At 43.8% G+C, this 18,865-nt stretch overlaps 1 protein-coding gene and 1 long non-coding RNA gene across 2 annotated transcripts in view; one reads left to right on the top strand and one right to left on the bottom strand.

Annotated features, from left to right (window-relative positions):
- The window catches only part of LOC117083846, a 40,193-nt gene extending 30,642 nt beyond the window's left edge, over positions 1-9,551 (bottom strand). Inside the window, exons 1-2 of the long non-coding RNA XR_004437229.1 lie at positions 9,449-9,551; positions 9,187-9,321 (exon numbers count right to left, since the gene is read on the bottom strand). This is a non-coding gene — a long non-coding RNA (uncharacterized LOC117083846). The remainder of the gene's footprint in view (positions 1-9,186; positions 9,322-9,448) is intronic.
- Positions 1-18,142, top strand: part of MAP3K13 (mitogen-activated protein kinase kinase kinase 13) — a 147,171-nt gene extending 129,029 nt beyond the window's left edge. The window contains exons 11-14 of the mRNA XM_033211944.1: positions 5,622-6,408; positions 10,290-10,360; positions 13,194-13,491; positions 15,318-18,142. Of these exons, the coding sequence (XP_033067835.1) occupies positions 5,622-6,408; positions 10,290-10,360; positions 13,194-13,491; positions 15,318-15,419 (1,258 nt within the window). The 3' untranslated portion in view covers positions 15,420-18,142. The remainder of the gene's footprint in view (positions 1-5,621; positions 6,409-10,289; positions 10,361-13,193; positions 13,492-15,317) is intronic.
- The last annotated feature ends 723 nt before the right edge of the window (positions 18,143-18,865 follow it).

Genomic DNA, 18,865 nt, shown 5'->3' on the forward strand with positions numbered 1-18,865 from the left:
AAAAAATTACAAAAAATGAGCCGGGCATGGCGGCATGCGCCTGTAGTCCCAGCTACTCCGGAGGCTGAGGCAGGAGAATGGCATGAACCTGGGAGGCGGAGCTTGCAGTAAGCTGAGATCACGTCACTGCACTCCAGCCCGGGCGACACAACGAGACTCCGTCTCAAAAAAAAAAAAAAAAAGAATGAAATACCTGGCTGGGCGTGGTGGCTTACACCTGTAATCCTGGCACTTTGGGAGGCTGAAGCAGGTGGATCACAAGGTCAGGAGATAGAGACCATCTTGGCCAACATGGTGAAACCCTGTCTCTATAAAAACGCAAAAAAATTTAACCAGGTATGGTGGTGGGCACCTGTAATCCCAGCTACTTGGGAAGCTGAGACAGGAGAATCGCTTGAACTAGAGAGTTGGAGGTTGCAGTGAGCCAAGATCACACCACTGCACTCCAGTCTGGTGACAGAGTGTGACTCAGTGTCAAAAAAAAGAAAAAAAAATACCTGAGACTGGGTAATTTATAAAGATAAAAGGTTTAATTGGCTCATGGTTCTACAGGCTACACAGGAAGCATGAAGGCTTCTGCTTAGCTTCTGGGGAGGCCTCAGGAAACTTACAATCATGGTGAAAGATGAAGGGGGAGCCAGCACTTCACATGGCTGGAATAGGAAGAAGAGAGAGCAAAGCGGGAGGCGCTACATTCCTTTAAATAACCAAATCTCGTGAGAACTCACTCACTCAGTATCATGAGAACAGCACCCAGGGGATGATGCTAAACCATTCATGAGAAAGCGCCCCCATGATCCAGTCACCCCTCACTAGGCCCCCCCTCCAACAGCAGGCATTACAATCCGACATGAGATTTGGGTGGGGAATGTAGACTCAAACCGTATCACTCATCATGGAAACAAAAGCAGGGGCTTTGATAATTACCTATATCTAACCATATGGTTCCCCTCATTGTACCCTAGCATGGGAGTTTTGTGAAGTTTAAATAAGATAATATGTATAACATGTGAAATCATCTATCAAATCATAGGTGCTCAAAAAATGTATTTTGGGATGGCTTAAAACAAGATTGCCCTTTCCCCTTTTTACTACATATTTGCCTTATATTAGTTTAATCTTGGAATTCTCTTCCTCTCATTTTTCCTTTACCAAACTCTGTAGAGACTCATTCCTCTCAAGTAACAGAGGGTTGGCTCTCTCCTAGCTAAGTTAATGTAAAGGGAAGGAATGTCGCTAAACCTAGGGTGTAGACCTAATAGTGAGATGTGAGCTAAATGCAGTAAGAATAGAGGTAATAAGAGAACACAAACCAAGAATGTATCATGATGCTATCAGAATGGCAGTCATTCTACCATAGCTGGACTAATAGGTACCTAACTTCTAATGAGTAACTACACGGACTAATCCCAATTTTGCTTTTACCCACTGCCCCAAGCATCTAATGGTCAAGTTCTGAGAAACTTTTTTCAGATTCCACCTGACAAAATCCTTGCGGGTGGGGTAAATCCCAACACCCCTTTTCTTTTGTTGTACTAATAGGGACAGAGTCTGCCTGATGGCTGCTCCCTGCTTTCTGCCTACAGTGAAAACAAAGAGCACGGGGGGGGGAGAAAACAGAACTATTTAACTTTTTAAAATATGAGCTCGTGTTTGCTTTTATTTTGGCTATGAGAAATGTTTGAAGGAGTTTGATACCACAAGTAGATTCTTAGTCAATGAGCTAGCTGAACACGAGAAGGCAACCTGCAAAGAGCTGTACTGTCAGCTGATTGTCCCTTGAAGGAGTTCAGTTTCACATGATTTGGACAGTGCAATGGTTACCTAGTGAGAAGTCTGGAGACCTTGAAGGAAATTAGAAAGGAGAAACCATTCAGCCATCCTTAAGCCCAGATTTCAGTTTATGTTTAGTTAGAGACCAAAAAGAAGAGTGTCAAGTTCAATCATGGACATTTCCAGCCTGTCATACCTGAGTACAGTCCAAAAAGATAGCCTAAATACCCCATAATAAGGAGAGGCTTGAAATGGGGAAGAATTATGCCTCAGGGTCAAAAGATTTGGGTTCAAGTTATGAGTTCTGCCATTTGCTAGCTTTGTGATGGATACAAGCCAACATAACCTCTGATCCTCAGTGCACTTCTCCATAAAATGGGTATTGTAATAGTAGGAACCAAGTGCTTTCTGCTGTACAAGTTGGCCAGCTGACCATAGAATTTTGAATCTGGGACAGGAAGCTGCCAATAGCAGACAATACCCTACCCACCTTATCTTAAACTCTTAATACCTGGAACTTCTATGCTAAGACAAGTCCTCAACTGTACTTTTCTCGTATAAGAAAAACCCATCTCCTGCTGCCTGCTGCCTACTTATGAGCTCTGGCTATTCAATGTGTGGCCTCACTTTAGCATCATCTGAGAGCTTGTTATACTTGGAGGCTCTCAGGCCCCACCCCAGACCTATTAAATCAAAGTCTTCATTTTTAACAAGCTCTGCAGGTGATTTGTATGTGCCTTCAAGTTTGAACTCTGACCTTCAATAAACCAGATTGAAAATTAGGCGAGACTTTTTGTCTGGCTGTACCACTCATGAGCTATGAGAGCATAAGCCATTTTGGCTGGGCTGTGAGCTCCTCATCACATATGGTGAAGACAGGATTGTACCTATGGTTTCCAAGCAAAGCCTGGAACACCCAAAGGCTTGTACAGAGGTTTCTCAGAGGCCACTGCAGGGGTAGAAAGGACAACGAGGGGGAGCCCGGGAGCCCTGCAGAGAGGGGCTGCTGCTCTCCACTTCAACCGGTTGCACTATACCTGTTTTATATACTGCATTTCTCATAATAATTCATTTGAGAGGATTCTGTTGTTAAAAACAAAAAAGTCTGGGCCCGTCATCTGTAAAATTTCATGCTGACTTGTGTCTTTCTGGTCCAAAGAAGGGTAAGGCTACTCGGTGGTAGGAAGAAAGCAGTGGTTCTTCCTGGTAATCCTAGGGACTCTGCCCTGATCAGTTCATCGGTTCAGAAACCAGTTATTGTTTCCCTACAGACCTTGGAGTCAGTGTGGGCAAGGTTTACCTTCAGGCTCCTGATTTTCTTTTGCACATAATCTTCACGACTGGCCCAGTGGACACGTGGAAACAGGACTGTGAAAGAACCCCCTCCCTTTAGGATCAAAGTGAAATACCAGTGTCACTCCGCACTAGCCCTTCTCTTCCTGCTGCTACTCAGCCTCCTGCTGAGCTCTGTATTTCCTCCTTCTCTGACCCCTCCCTTCCTTTTCCTTCCTTCAAGCTTCACTGAGTACTCACTTTAAACAAGATTCCTTGCTAGGGTATAATACAGAAGGAATAACAGAAATCCTCCATAAGTGGACATGTAGGTTGTTCCCAGCTTTTTGCTATTTCAAATAATACTGTAACATAACATCATCAAACATATATTTTGATGCACATATGAGGGGACTTCAAAAACTTCATGGAAAATGTAATTATAAAGGATAACAATTAAAAATATAAACTTTACTTCTCAACATAAGCTCCATCAAGGTTAAGATAGTTTTGTAAGTGATGATATCAGTCATTAACTCATCCCTAAAGAACCGAGAGTCCTGGGAATGTATCCATGTCACTACAGTCTTTTTTAGATTATTAACTGAAGAAAAATGGATGCCCTTTAAAGGTATTTTCAGATTAGGAAACAAAAAGAAATGAGAAGGAGCCACATTGGGACTGTAAGGTGGATGCTTAATGATCTCTCATAGAAACTCTTGAAAAATTGCCCTTGTTTGATGAGATGAATGAGCAGGAGCATTGTCATGGTGGAGAAGGACTCTCTGGTGAAGGTTTCCTGGACTTTTTTCTGCTAATGCTCTGGCTAACTTTCTAAAACACTCATATAATAAGCACATATTGTCATTCTTTGGCCCTCCAGAAAGTCAACAAGCAAAATGCTTTGAGCATCCCAAAAAACCTGTTGCCATGACCTTTGCTTTTTTTTTTTTTTTTTTTTTGTAGAGACGGGGTATTGCTGTGTTGCCTAGACTGGTCTCAAACTCCTGGCTTCAAGCAATCCTCCTATCTTGGCCTCCAAAGTGCTGGGATTACAGGTGTGAGCCTGACCTGGACGACTTTTACTCTTTTTTTTTTTGAGACGGAGTCTCACTCTTGTCACTCAGGCTGGAGTGCAGTGGCGTGATTTCAGCTCTCTGCAACCTCCGCCTCCTGGGTTCAAGCGATTCTCCTACCTCAGCCTCCCGAGTAGCTGGGATTATAGGCACCCACCACCACACCTGGCTAATTTTTGTAATTTTAGCAGAAATGGGGTTTCACCATGTTGGCCAGGCTAGTCTCGAACTCCTGACCTCATGTGATCCACCAGCCTCGACCTCCCAAAGTGCTGGGATTATATGCATGAGCCACCACGCCCAGCCGACCTTTACTCCTGACCAGTCTGCTTTGACTGGACCAGTTCCACCTCTTGGTAGCCATTGCTTTAATTGTGCTTTGTCTTCAGGATCATACTGGTAGAGCTGTGTTTCACCTCCTGTTACAATTTCACTTATTTAAAGAGATGTTTGAAGATCTTGATCTCAAGTGTTTAAAATTTCTATTGAAAGGTCTGCTCTTGTATGCAGCTGATCTGAATGCAACAGTTTTGGTTCCCATTGAGTGGAAAGTTTGTTCAACTTTAATTTTTCTATCAGAATTGTGTACACTGAGCCAAATGAGATGTCTATTGTGTTGGCTATTTTTTCTGCTGTTAATCATCAGTTCTCCTCAATTAGGGCATGAGTAAGATTAATTTTTTTTCTCACAAATTGATGTAGTTGATCTGCTCCTGTGGGCTTCGTCTTCAACATCATCTCATCCCTTTTTTTTTTTTTTTGAGACAGAGTCTCGCTCTGTTGCCCAGGCTGGAGTGCAGTGGCACCATCTCGGCTCACTGCAACCTCCGCCTCCCGGGTTCAAGCAATTCTCCTGCCTCAGCCTCCAGAGTAGCTGAGACTACAGCACGTGCCACCACGCCCAGCTAATTTTTGATTTTTAGTAGAGACGGGGTTTCACCATGTTGGCCAGGCTGGTCTCAATCTCTTGACCTCATGATCCGCCCACCTTGGCCTCCCAAAGTGCTGGGATTACAGGCATGAGCCACTGCGCCTGGCCCATCCATTCTTAAAGAAGTTATCCATTTGTAAACTGCTGATTTCTTTGGGACTTTGTCCCCGTAAACTTTTCGTAAAGCGTCGATGTGTTCATCATTCTTCCACTTAAGCTTCTCCACAAATTTGATGTCCTTTAATTGTAGCAGAATTCATGTTGCTGTGATAGGGGCTCTTTTCAAAGCGGTTGTTCTGAGTGCCTCAAACTAAATCATGTTTAGCGATGTCACCAATAAGCTGGTACGAGTTTATTTTGATGCAAAAACTTTTGAGATCCATGCATAGTTTTTTCATAATATGCATTTTCCATGAACATTTTGCAGACTCCTCATACATTATCACTATTGGATAAATCCCGGTGACTACTGATTCAAAGGCTCTGTGTATTTTAAGTCTTAGGATAAATTTCCCCAAACTTGAATGTGTTTTCATGTGTTTCAGACTAAACCTGTTCTTTTCTCCCAGGCCAGACTTGTTGAGATCGGAAGGGATCCCCAGCACAGAAGTGGCTCCCACTGCATCCCCTTTGTCCGTAAGTCCCAAAATGTCCACCTCTAGCAGCAAGAGCCGGTATCGAAGCAAACCACGCCACCGCCGAGGGAATAGCAGAGGCAGCCATAGTGACTTTGCGGCGATCTTGAAAAACCAGCCAGCCCAGGAAAATCCACCCCATCCTGCTTACCTACACCAAGCTCAATCCCAATACCCTTCTCTCCATCACCATAATTCTCTGCAGCAGCAATACCAGCAGCCCCCTCCTGCCATGTCCCAGAGTCACCATCCCAGACTCAATATGCACGGACAGGACATTGCAACCTGCGCCAACAACCTGAGGTATTTTGGCCCAGCAGCAGCCCTGCGGAGCCCACTCAGCAACCATGCTCAGAGACAGCTGCCCGGCTCGAGCCCTGACCTCATCTCCACAGCCATGGCTGCAGATTGCTGGAGAAGTTCTGAGCCTGACAAGGGCCAAGCTGGTCCCTGGGGCTGTTGCCAGGCTGACCCTTATGACCCCTGCCTTCAGTGCAGGCCAGAACAGTATGGGTCCTTAGACATACCCTCTGCTGAGCCAGTGGGGAGGAGCCCTGACCTTTCCAAGTCACCAGCACACAATCCTCTCTTGGAAAACGCCCAGAGTTCTGAGAAAATGGAAGAAAATGAATTCAGCGGCTGTAGGTCTGAGTCATCCCTTGGTACCTCTCATCTCGTCACCCCTCCAGCGCTACCTCGAAAAACAAGGCCTCTGCAGAAGGTAAAGTGTAATGACAAGAGGGGCCTGTGTCACTGCCTTCAAAGAATGCCAGAGCCTGTCATGTTATACACATTAGAGAGCTATGTAAAAAGCATACATTTTGTAAAAGGACAAGATAACAGAAACATAAATCGAAATTTATTTTACTTTAAATTCATTCTTTCCACACTACTTAAGTGATAAACTACGGAATACACTTGAGGAACTACTGAACCAGAGGACTGAGTCAAGTGTATGTATAATAATTTATGAATAAATAACTATATATTGGGGATATGGGCTGAGCACGGTGGCTCACGCCTATAATCCCAGCACTTTGGGAGGCCAAAGCAGGAGGATCACTTGAGGTCAAGAGTTCGAGACCATCCTGGCCAACGTGGTGAAACCCTATCTCTACTGAAAAAATACAAGAATTAGCCAGGTGGTAGCACACACCTGTAATCCGAACTACTCGGGAGACTGAGGCATGAGAATTGCTTGAACCTGGGGGGCGGAGGTTGCACTGAGCCGAGATTGTGCCACTGCACTCCAGCCTGGGTGGCAGAGCGAGACTCTGTCTCAAAAAAAAAAAAAAAGAAAAAACTATGTAGTGGGGATACATAATCAAAATAGTTTGGAAACCACTACGCTACAGCTCTAGTCCTGAGGGATGTTATGGGAAGTAAGGAGCCTGTTATAGAGTAAGTTTAAGAAGCACAGTATTCTCTCATCCCTCATACATATTCCTAGTGCACATTAACAGTCCTCTGCTTTGAGAAATCATGCAGTAAACTTGTTTAACCGAGCATTTCCTCACCTATTTGAACATACTGCCTTTTAAAATTAACATCTATTAATCCCCCATGGCACTAGCTTTCATCACAATTTACTTTGGAAAACATTGCCTTAATTGACAGGCATTGTGACCCAGATAGCTCTTAGTCATTGAAACCTGTTTCTCTCCTCCTTATCCACTGGCTGCCTAGGATTTGTCAGCTGGGAAGCAGACTACCATAGCAGTTAAGAGCATGAACCTAGGAGTCAGACAGATCTTACTTTAAAGCCAGTTTCTTGGCCGGGCGTGGTGGCTCATGCTTGTAATCCCAGCACTTTGGGAGGCCGAGGCAGGTGGATCATGAGGTCAGGAGTTCAAGACCAGCCTGGCCAACATGGTAAAACCCCATCTCTACCAAAAATACAAAAATTAGCCAGGCGTGGTGGCAGGCACCTGTAATCCCAGCTACTCAGGAGGCTGAGGCAGAGAATTGCTTGAACCCGGGAGGTGGCTGCTGCAGTGAGCCAAGATCCCACCACTGCACTCCAGCCTAGGCGACAGTGTGAGACCCCATCTCAAAAAAAAAAAAAAAAGCCACGCTCTTCCACTTAGTACCTCTATGGACCTCAGTTTCCTTGTCTATAAAATGGGCCTAACATTGGACTCTGCCTCATCGGTTGCTATAAAGACTACATGCATGAATACATATAAAGCATTTAAAACAGAGTCTGGAACATAGCACTTTTCCAAAAGTATTAGCTCTTCTTGCTATGAGTCAAAAAGAAGATTATGTATGAAAAATGTTTACAACATGCTAGACACCCACCCAATTCTAAGTATGGTTTCATCTCATCATCATTGTTCATCAGGAATTTAGCTGAAGGAATGAAAGGGCATAAAATGTAATGAGTATGTTTGGTCAACTAGGCATTAAGTAGAAGAAAAGCTGAAGCTGAGGGCTGTCGTCTGGGAATTGCATTTCCCCCTCCACCTGCACTGCTGCTCCTGTACTGACTAAGCAGTCCCAGAGATTAAATTGTGTTTCAGGGGCTGGCCGCGGTGGCTCACGCCTGTAGTCCCAGCACTTTGGGAGGCCAAGGTGGGCAAATCACCTGAGGTCCGGAGTTTGAGACCAGTCTGGCCAATATGGTGAAGCCCCGTCTCTACTAAAAATACAAAAATTAGCCGGGCATGGTGGTGCACTCTTGTAATCCCAGGTACTCGGAGGCTGAGGCAGGAGAATCACTTGAACCTGGGAGGCAGAGGTTGCAGTGAGCCAAGATCACACTGCTGAACTCCAGCCTGGGCAACAGAGCAAGACTCTGTCTCAGTAAACAAACAAACAAACAAACAAACAAATAAATAAATAAATAAATGATTGTGTTTCAGCTGGTGCAGTTGATTTGGGCCAATCCATTCTCTGCTCCTCCAACTCCGATGGCCAGTAACTTATATTTTTTGGTAACTTCTTTTTTTTTTTGAGACGGAGTCTCACTCTGTCGCCCAGCCTGGAGTGCAGTGGCCGGATCTCAGCTCACTGCAAGCTTCGCCTCCCGGGTTTACGCCATTCTTCTGCCTCAGCCTCCCGAGTAGCTGGAACTACAGGCACCCGCCACCTCGCCCGGCTAGGGTTTTTTTGTATTTTTTAGTAGAGATGGGGTTTCATCGTGTTAGCCAGGATGGTCTCAATCTCCTGACCTCGCGATCCACCCGTCTCGGCCTCCCAAAGTGCTGGGATTACAGGCTTGAGCCACTGCGCCCGGCTGGTAACTTCTTTATTAAGATATAATTTGCATACCATACAGTCCCCCCATTTAAAGTGTATAGTTCAATGCTTTTTATCCACAGAGTTGTGTAACTATCACCATGACCAATTTTACAACACTTTTATCACCCCAGAAACAAACCCCACACCCTTTAGCAGTCACCCCATCCCCTAGGCTCCCCCAGATAACATGTATCTTTGAACCTTTCTCATGCCGTTGTGATATCATCTACAGGTCTTTAGGCCATAGAACACATACCTTGTACATTTGGCTTCATTGGAACCTCACTCCCACAGAGCAGCTCAACTTTTCTTGACCAAAACATAGTCCCACAGGTCCTCCTAGGGTAAACTGCTCATCTCAGCAGGCAAGATAACTTCATCTCTGTCTTTCCTATTAAAAAAAAAAAAAAAGCATATCAGAATACAAGTGAGTAAGAGTCATGATATTTTAGAACTGACTTTTAAAAAGGTAAATTATTCTCAATATTTGGTACAGTTCCTTGGACCCAATTACCCACCTTACAAGTGATTGGGTAATCCAGCATATCGTGATGCTGTGCTTAAGGACAGTTGATCTTAAGTATGGCTGCTCCTATGCCCTTGGTTTGAGATGAGTTATCTGTAAAGGAAAATCACCTCAGTCAGGACACTTAGCCCGCCTTCCAGATCAACCACGAAGCCCCAGCAATCATGGGGCCTCAGGTGTCCCAGCCAGAGCTCTCTTACTGCTGCCAACATGCCGACTCAATAAAAATGCATTAAGTACTTTATTTTAATTGACAAACAATAATTACATATATTTATAGGGATAACACCAATTTTGTATGCAAAATTGTATTAATGGAGTGAGGCATACAGTACAAACAGGATATAGTCTGACCCTCAAAAATGTCTATCCAACCACATAGTATTAGTGAAAAAGGGATTGGTATATAAAAAAGGAAAAAGTAATTGTTGGACTTTGAGGATTTCAAAGATCACTTCTATGACAGAGCCTGGAACCACTAGTGACAATGATTACAAGAGACCGCCCCCAAATCCAAGACCTCCTCTCCAACTTCCCTCTCCATCACTCACCTCTGGACACTTTAATGGAGCCATCACCTCCCTGAGGACAGAGATAAATTTCACTCAGTTCTACACGTCTTCCAGCATCTAATGCAGGCTGCCATCACAGGTACCCTGGAAAAGTTGCTAAATGAATAATGAGGACATGTATGTTTAAAGATGACATTCAGCAAGCTACTACTAAATGAATGCCTTTTGATGATAATTACATTTTTTACAGATAGTGGGGATGGGGTGAGAGAGAGAGTGACACTAAAATAAATAAAACTCTTTTCTCCTTGTTCTCCTCAGAGTGGAGATGACTCCTCAGAAGAGGAAGAAGGGGAAGTAGATAGTGAAGTTGAATTTCCACGAAGACAAAGGTAAAACCAACAAATGCACATGATTGCTTTTAGTGGAATGGGGAAAAAAATCCTAAGTTTACCACACCTGCTTTTCAACCACAGGTGATTCCCTGGCAGCCACCTTATAGGCAACTTTGAACTCACTGTGTTCATGTTTTCCTGTTGCCACGTTTTGGCAGTTGTTCATGCACAGCAGATCCTAGTTCATCAGCATTCATTTTACAGCAACTTCATGATGAGAAGCATGAATACAGATTCAAGATTACAACTGAGAATACAGTGGGCAGTTTGTGACAGATGGCCACGCTATTTTATGGGTAATTGTGTTGGTTTCTAGTGTGTCTCCCTGTGTTAGTCTGCTCAGGCTTCTGTTACACAAACTGGATGCTTAAACAGAAATTGATTTCTCACAATTCAGGAGCTGGGGAAGTTCAAGATCAATGTTCTAGGTGACTCCGTTCCTGATGAGGGCTCTCGTACTGGCTTGCAGACAGCTACCTTCTTGCTGTTTCCTCACATGGCAGAGATCTTCCTTCCTTTAAAAGGTCACAGTCTTATTGGATTAGGGGCCCACTCTCATGACCTCATTTAACATTGATTACCTCCTAAAGACCCTATCTAGAGGGTCTATCTAGATACAATTATATTGGAGGTTAGAGCTTCAACTGATAAATTTGGGAGGAAGACAATTCAGTCCATAGCATTCCCCATGCCTTAGATTTTATCCCTCAAGTTAAATATGATTAGATAAGTTGAGTCCACCATCAACTCAGCCTTAGAAATAGCTTCTTGCTTAGATGGCGATAATAATACTCCTTCTAGGAGTCAATAAGGGCCATCTCCCCATACTTCTAAAATAAAAGCTGCCCCTAATGTAGAGGAGAAGATCGTTTTCCTACCAAGAGGTCTTTTTCTGCTAATAGACACTGTGTTCTTGAAGAGTAATGCTCTAAGAGGCAGAGGTTGCAGTGAGCCGAGAAGGTCTCCCCAGGAAGCTTTGTGTACCTGCCCCAAAACAGGAATTCCCTACAAACCAAAGGACTCCTGGTGCTTTGATAAATTATATTCTGGATCCCCACATCATGCACAAAATTGAAATCTGTTCTCATTCCCTGCTATTCCTGGACTCTTTATGGCCTCTTCTTATATATCCCTGATCTGCCCCCCGACCCCCCACCAACTCACCCCATCACCTGGCCTGGGCATCAGCCAGGCCTAGGTCATATGGCATAAAATCTCTTTGTACTATGCCAGGTGCTATGGCTCACACCTCTAATCTCAGCACTTTGAGAGGCTGAATTAGGAGTTTGAGACCAGCCTGGCCAACAAGGTGAAACCCCGTCTCTACTAAAAATACAAAAATTAGTTAGGCATGGTGGTGCACACCTGTAGTCCCAGCTACTCAGAAGGCTGAGGCAGGATAATTGCTTGAACCTGGGAGGCAGAGGTTGTAGTGAGCCAAGATCACACCACTGCACTCCAGCCTGGGCAACAGAGTGAGACTCTGTCTCAAAAAAAAAAAAAAACACTCTTTGTACTAAGAAATACAGAAAGATCAGACAATGGCAAAAGAAAAAGGCAGTCTTTATTATTTGTTTTCTTATGTTTCTTAAGCCACTGTAAGCTAATATCATTCTTATTTACTAAGCTGCTTATAAACAATAGGAAGGAAGTGAGGAACTTTTGCAAATTTTCTCCCCAGAAGCTCTGGCTCATCAGAGCCAAACCCAGATGTTGACTGGAATGAGCTACTAACTGGCTGGGCAGTACCCACAGCTGCAGAGTGAATGTTCCTTCCAAGCTCATTTCTGTTGGAGGTTGGTCAACAGAGGTAGTGAAGGCACTTGGGCCTCCAAGGTCACCATGCCCAGTGGATACTGGGCTCTGGGAAATGAAGCTGGGGTAGATTGACGGGGAGGTGAGGGATGGGGGTTAGAGAAGGACACTGATCAAAGTGTGTGTAGACCCAGCCCAAACCTCAGCTCTGCCTTTTCTCATGGTGTGGCCTTAAACAAGTCACTTCCCTTCTCTGGCTCCAGTTTTCTCATCTGGGAAATGAGTTAGTCCAGAGACTCTCCAAAGTCTCTTTCACCTGTGAGAATCTATGACTCTAAATAAGAGGCATAATTTCAATTTGGACATTTCCATACCATGCATACATGTACATAATATGACTAGACAAGCTGATTTTTTTCAAAGACAAGTCATAGCCATCAGCTTGGAGTGTAGTGTTTAGTCACATAAATATATAAACAAAATGAAAGGGGAAATTAAAATTTCCTTCTTGTGTTAGTTACCTTGGGCTGCCATAACAAAATACTACAGATTGGATGGCTTAAACAACAGGAACTTACTTCTCAAGTTCTGGAGCTGGGGAAGTCCAAGATCAAGGTGTCAGCAGATTCAGTTTCTGCTGAGGGCTCTCTTCCTGGCTTGCAGACAGCCACCTTCTCTGTTTCCTCACATGGTGTTTGCCCTGCACATGCATGTTGAAAGAGGGCAGGAGGGAGGAATGGAGAGAATCTCTTCCTCTTCTTATAAGGCCACCAATCCTATTTGATTAGGACCCCACGCTTATGACTCCATTTAACTTTATTTACCTCCTGAAAGCCCTGACTCCAAATACAGTCGCACTGGTATTAGGGCCTCAACACGGAATTTCGTGGTGGATAAAATTCAGTCCATTGCTTTAATGTTAAAAGTTAAACAGTTTCTACCTATCTTGATTTCTTAGGCCTCCTCGATGGCAGGAAGAAAACTAGATTATCCCTACCACTACTATGAGTGACAGATAAGGAAAGGAAAGTAGTTGTTCCTCCGACTAAGTTCTCCTGGTTCTTCTTGGTCCTAGGCCCCATCGCTGCATCAGCAGCTGCCAGTCATATTCAACCTTTAGCTCTGAGAATTTCTCTGTGTCTGATGGAGAGGAGGGAAATACCAGTGACCACTCAAACAGTCCTGATGAATTAGCTGATAAACTTGAAGACCGCTTGGCGGAGAAGCTAGACGACCTGCTGTCCCAGACGCCAGAGATTCCCATTGACATATCCTCACACTCAGATGGGCTCTCTGACAAGGAGTGTGCCGTGCGCCGTGTGAAGACTCAGATGTCTCTGGGCAAGCTGTGCGTGGAGGAACGTGGCTATGAGGTGGGGGCTTCTCCCTTCTCCCATCACTGTTCCCTATTTTGCTCTTTGGGGTTCAAGGCTCTAGAGCCTTTACAATTTTCATTTAGTAATAAGATATAACAGTAACCTTGTATTAGTCTGTTCTCACACTGCTATAAAGAACTACCTGAGACTGGGTAATTTATGAAGAAATGAGGTTTAATGGACTCACAGTTCCAAAAGCTGTACAGGAAGCATGGCTGGGAGACCTCAGGAAACACAATCATGGCAGAAGGTGAAGAGAAAGCAAGCTTGCCTTCACATGGTGGTAGGAGAGAGAGAAAGCAAAGGGGGAAGTGCCACCCACTTTGAAACCATCAGATCTCATGAGAACTCACTCACTATCATGAGAATAGCAAGGCGGAAATCCTCCCCCATGATCCAGTCACCTCCCACCAGGTGCTTCCCCCAACACTGGGAATTGCAATTCAACATGAGATTTGGGTGGGGACACAGAGCCAAAGCATATCAGGCCTCCAAGAAGTAAGCGGAAGTACAGAGATCAACAGAGCTCCCAGAAATGAGGCAGTTTCTCCCAAATGACACACACACACACTGAACTGCTCAGGAACTCTTCATGTCAAGATTTAACTCAAACATCCCCTCCTCCCACTCCCATCTCCCAACATGGTTAAAGGTCTGAGCCCAGGTCAGGTATGGTAGCTCAGACCTGTAATCCCAGCGCTGAGGCAGGAGGATCACTCCAGGGTCAGGAGTTCAAGATCAGTCTGGGCAAGACAGCAAGACTTTGCATCTACAAAAAAAAAAAAAAAGATTTAGCTGAGTGTGATGGTACATGCCTGCAGTCCCAGCTAGTTGGGAGGCTGAGGTGGAAGGATCTCTTGAGCCCAGGAGTTTGCGGCTGCAGTGAGCTGTGATCACACCACTGCACTCCAGCCTGGGCAACAGTGAGACCCTGTCTCTGGAAAAAAAAAAAAATTATTTTAAAGGTCTGAGCCTCCCCACTCCATACCCTGACTCTTCCCTGGATGATGCCATCATAGGACATATAGCACTTTATTTCATATTCAGGATTGCCTTTGGAGAGGCAGGCTAGCATAGTGGTTGCAAGTGTATACCCTGGAATCTGACTGCCTGAATGCAAATCGCAGCGTTCCATTTACTGTGGTACCCTGGGCAACCCACTTAACCTCTTTGTAAAAAGGGGATGGTAATAGCATCTGTCTCATAGGGTTATCATGAGGACTAAATGGATTAACAGATGTATTAATAAAGTACTTACCGCAGGGCACAGTGGCTCATGCCTGTAATCCCAGCACTTTGGGAGGCCGAGGTGGACGGATCATGAGGTCAGGAGATCAAGACCATCCTGGCTAACACAGTGAAACCCCATCTCTACTAAAAATACAAAAAATTATCCAGGTGTGGTGGCACACGCCTGTAATCCCAGCTGCTCAGGAGGCTGAGAGGCAGAAGAATCACTTGAATCCAGGAGGCGGAGGTTGCAGCAAGCCGGGATCACGCCACTGCACTCCAGCCTGGGCAACAGAGTGAAACTCCGTCTCTAAATAAAGAAATAAATAAAGTACTTACAACAGTGCCTGGAGCATAGCAAACGCTACGGAAGTGGTGGTGTGGTGCGCACTGTTATTACTGTCGTAGCAATCATCATCATCATCTTTATGTGTTTTCTTTCTCCATAAACCCCACAAGGACAGGACCTGGTCTCATTTACCTCTGTAGCCCCCTTACCAAGCGCAGTGCCTGTTGTGTGGGAGGTGTTTGACATATATTTACTGAGTGATTATAGAAATGAATTAAGGTTTTATTTTGTCTTGCCTTTGCAGAACCCTATGCAGTTTGAAGAATCGGACTGTGACTCTTCAGATGGGGAGTGTTCTGATGCCACAGTTAGGACCAATAAACACTATAGCTCTGCTACCTGGTAATGAAGGAATACACGTCCTGAAGATCTCGTGACTATACTGGCATTTCAGATCCACCCCACCCCCAGACTCGTCCCACTCTCTCTCAGCATTTTGTCTGGGAAGAGAGACTACCCCATCTTTACACCCCCTAGAAATGAGCTGCAATAACAGGAACATGAAACTTCGCAAATCTCTGGAAAATAATATCCAAATGAAATTAAGTCTCACTGAACATTTCAATCAAGAATGGCAGGGATCTATTTTATTGAATATTCTAGCTACTGTAACATTGATATTTATTTTTGTTTGACATTTTAACACTTTGTACTGTAAAGAGTGAACTATATATGAGATAGAGATACAATAATTTCTTGCAAAAAAAAAAAAAGAGATAAAGAAAAAGAAAAGAACAGAAAAAAAGAAATAAGTGGAATTTAGGAGCAACATCCTTGGGAATTTGTGGGGCCGGGAGGTATTATTGCTGCTTGAACAGGGGACCAGGTCTTTTGGCCATAAGTGACTAAAGAAGAGCCAGAGCAAGACATTTAACATTTCAGAACACAAAGAACAGCAAAAGAAAAGCCATTCCAGGCAACTTGTGAACAGATCATATTCACTTCAACCAGCTTGTCCAGGTGGGTTACGGAAATGACCTAGAAAAGTCTGGTGACCAGATACTCGCACCCAACATCTTCAAGGGCGTGTGCTTCCTCTAGGAGGGAAAAACAAACAAACCTGTATATGTGGAAGCTGTCAAAATGTTTTTAAATGTTTAAGCAGCAGTTGGTAGTGAGGTTTACAGATAGCGTCAAATCTTGTTTTTGGCAAATACGTCCCTTTTTAGTGCTGTCACTGTCATGACCTTGACAAATGTGCTACCTTGACCCAATGTGTTGATCTTTCATACTCAAGTGCCATTTCCTTGTAGCTCATTTCCTTTCTGTCTGCTGACCACTTTTACTGTAGGAACAAAGGTTGGGGGGCAGTACTGAGGAGGAGAAAAGGGTAAGAGAGGAAGAACATCTACAATGGTGTTAGGAAAGTGAACGTGGAATTTATAAAACTCCATTCTCAGGATCACTCATTTCAGCTACGTGGAGAAGATGGAATCACCCTTCTCTGGAACTAGGTTGCTTGTCTACTTGAGTCATATTGATTCAAGCAGGAGAGCAGACGTTGAAGGCAGCTAGGATGTATGTGTCTATACAATGTCTGAGCCCAAACCATCCCTTTGTTTTTATTTACTAGCTCCTTCTGTGTTGGAAGTTCTTGTTTTGTTTTGTTTTGTTTTTTTGTTGTCGTTTTGTTTTGTTTTGTTTTTTGACAGAGTTTCACTGTTTTTGCCCAGGCTAGAGTGCAATGGCACAACCTTGGTTCACTACAACCTCCGCCTCCCGGGTTCAAGCGATTCTCCTGCCTCAGCCTCCCGAGTAGCTGGGATTACAGGCGCCCGCCACCATGCCCAGCTAATTTTGTATTTTTAGTAGAGACGGGGTTTCACCATGTTGGCCAGGCTGGTCTCAAACTCCTGACCTCAGGTGATCCGCCTGCCTCGGCCTCCCAAAGTGCTGGGATTACAGGCATGAGCCACTGTGCCCAGCCTATCTTAGAAGTCTTAATGACTGGTTACCACTGTCAAAATAAAGGCAAAAACAACCTGCAAAAGGCAACTCCTCTCCCAGCACCATAGCATTTTTGTTCAATGCTACTTGTAAAATATCTTTTACTTCACTCCAAATCAATGCAGTTTTAAGGAACTGGATTTGAACATTTGTGGAAAGAACAAGTGATGCTGAGCAGAGAGAGGAAAGATTTTTACATTTGCCAAAAGCATGAGGTCCTGCCTGTCTCCAGGGTCATGGGCTCTGAAAAGCATTCCAAGGTACTTCATGGTGCCTTGGCATTATGGAAAATTTTATTTAGAAGTTTATGTACAAATAGATGTTGACCTAGTACCTGTCCCTGTCTCCAAGACAGATGACTGTCAAACAACCTCTCTAGATTCGCTGGACTCTTTGACACTGCATCATGTTGGACATTAGGAAATACTTGCACAGACAGCTGTTAAACCATTTCCAATGCACATGAAAATGTTGTCACTCCTCTGGGTTTCACTGATTGTATCAGCCAAAAAGGAAAGGCAGGAGGGAATTTAGAATTCCTTTTGCTTGTTTGATCCATTTGTTTACACTTTATGTTGATACATTGATTTAAAATGTAGTGTCTGTGATTTATAGCTCTTAGGTAGGATGAAGGAAAATGTTTAATTTATACAAAGAACAGTATTGTTTGCATTAAATTATTCCATTTTGTAAAAATTCTGTAGCTGGACTACATGAAAGATCTTAAGTTATGGCATTATTATCATTGTTATTTTATTTTATAATATTATTCTCATTTTCTGTCGATCAGAAGGTGTGATTTATGATGTAGCACAATGATTGTGTTTATTGCTAACCAGGAATTATTATGGATTTTATGATTTTAATGAAGGAATGAAAATGGAACTGCCATTTGGGAGCTCCCTGGTATTGATCTTAGCTGTGTTCCCTAATTTTCCGTGTACAACAATCATCTGAGGATGCATGTTCTGCCCTGAAGCCCAATGGATACATGTGATTTTGACCTGATCATGAAAGCTCCTGGGTGGGCCGATAACCCCCAGGATGTCAAATAGTGGATGGACATATAGTTCAAAAGCTGTAAACTTTCTAAAGTTTCTTAGGAAATAAAATCATGGGACTATATTAGAAATAAAAAGAGAATGATTTAATGTCCTGAGAGGAACAGACCTAGAGTGTTTCCGCACAGGGCTCACGGATTCATTTCAAGAACTGACAACATAGTTTGCAATCTCCTTCCTGCCAGACCTCTTTATTCTCCCATCTTTATTCTCCTAGTGGGGAGTAGCAGGGAGACTGAAAAAAGAAATGGTATACAGTAGTCCCCTCTTACCCATGGCTTCACTTTTCATGGTTTCAGTTATGCTCAACCACAGTCCAAAAATATTTGATGGAAAATTCCAGAAATAAACAACTCATAAGTTTTAATTGCACGGCATTCTGAGGAGCATGATGAGATCTTGCCCCTTGCTGCCCTGGATGTGATCCTCCCTCTGTCCAGCATATTCATGCTGCTCATCCATTAGTCACTTAGTAGCAGTCTCGGTGATCAGCGTGACTGTCTCGGTTATCAGATGACTGACTGTATCACAGTGCTTGTGTTCAAGTACCCTTACTTGATTAATAATAGCCCCAAAGGGCAAGAGTGCTGTGCCTAATTTACAAATTAAATTTTATCATAGATATGTAAGTATAGAAAAAAAACACACAGTATATATAGGGTTTGGTACTACCAGAGTTTTTAGGCATCCACCGGGGGTCTTGGAATGTATCCCCCAGAGATAAGGGAGGACTACTGTATATACATGTAGGGCATGACATAAAATACCTAACTGTGATGTCATC

Source organism: Trachypithecus francoisi, unplaced genomic scaffold (genome assembly GCF_009764315.1).
Source record: "Trachypithecus francoisi isolate TF-2019V2 unplaced genomic scaffold, Tfra_2.0 Lachesis_group0, whole genome shotgun sequence".
NCBI lineage: Eukaryota > Metazoa > Chordata > Mammalia > Primates > Cercopithecidae > Trachypithecus > Trachypithecus francoisi.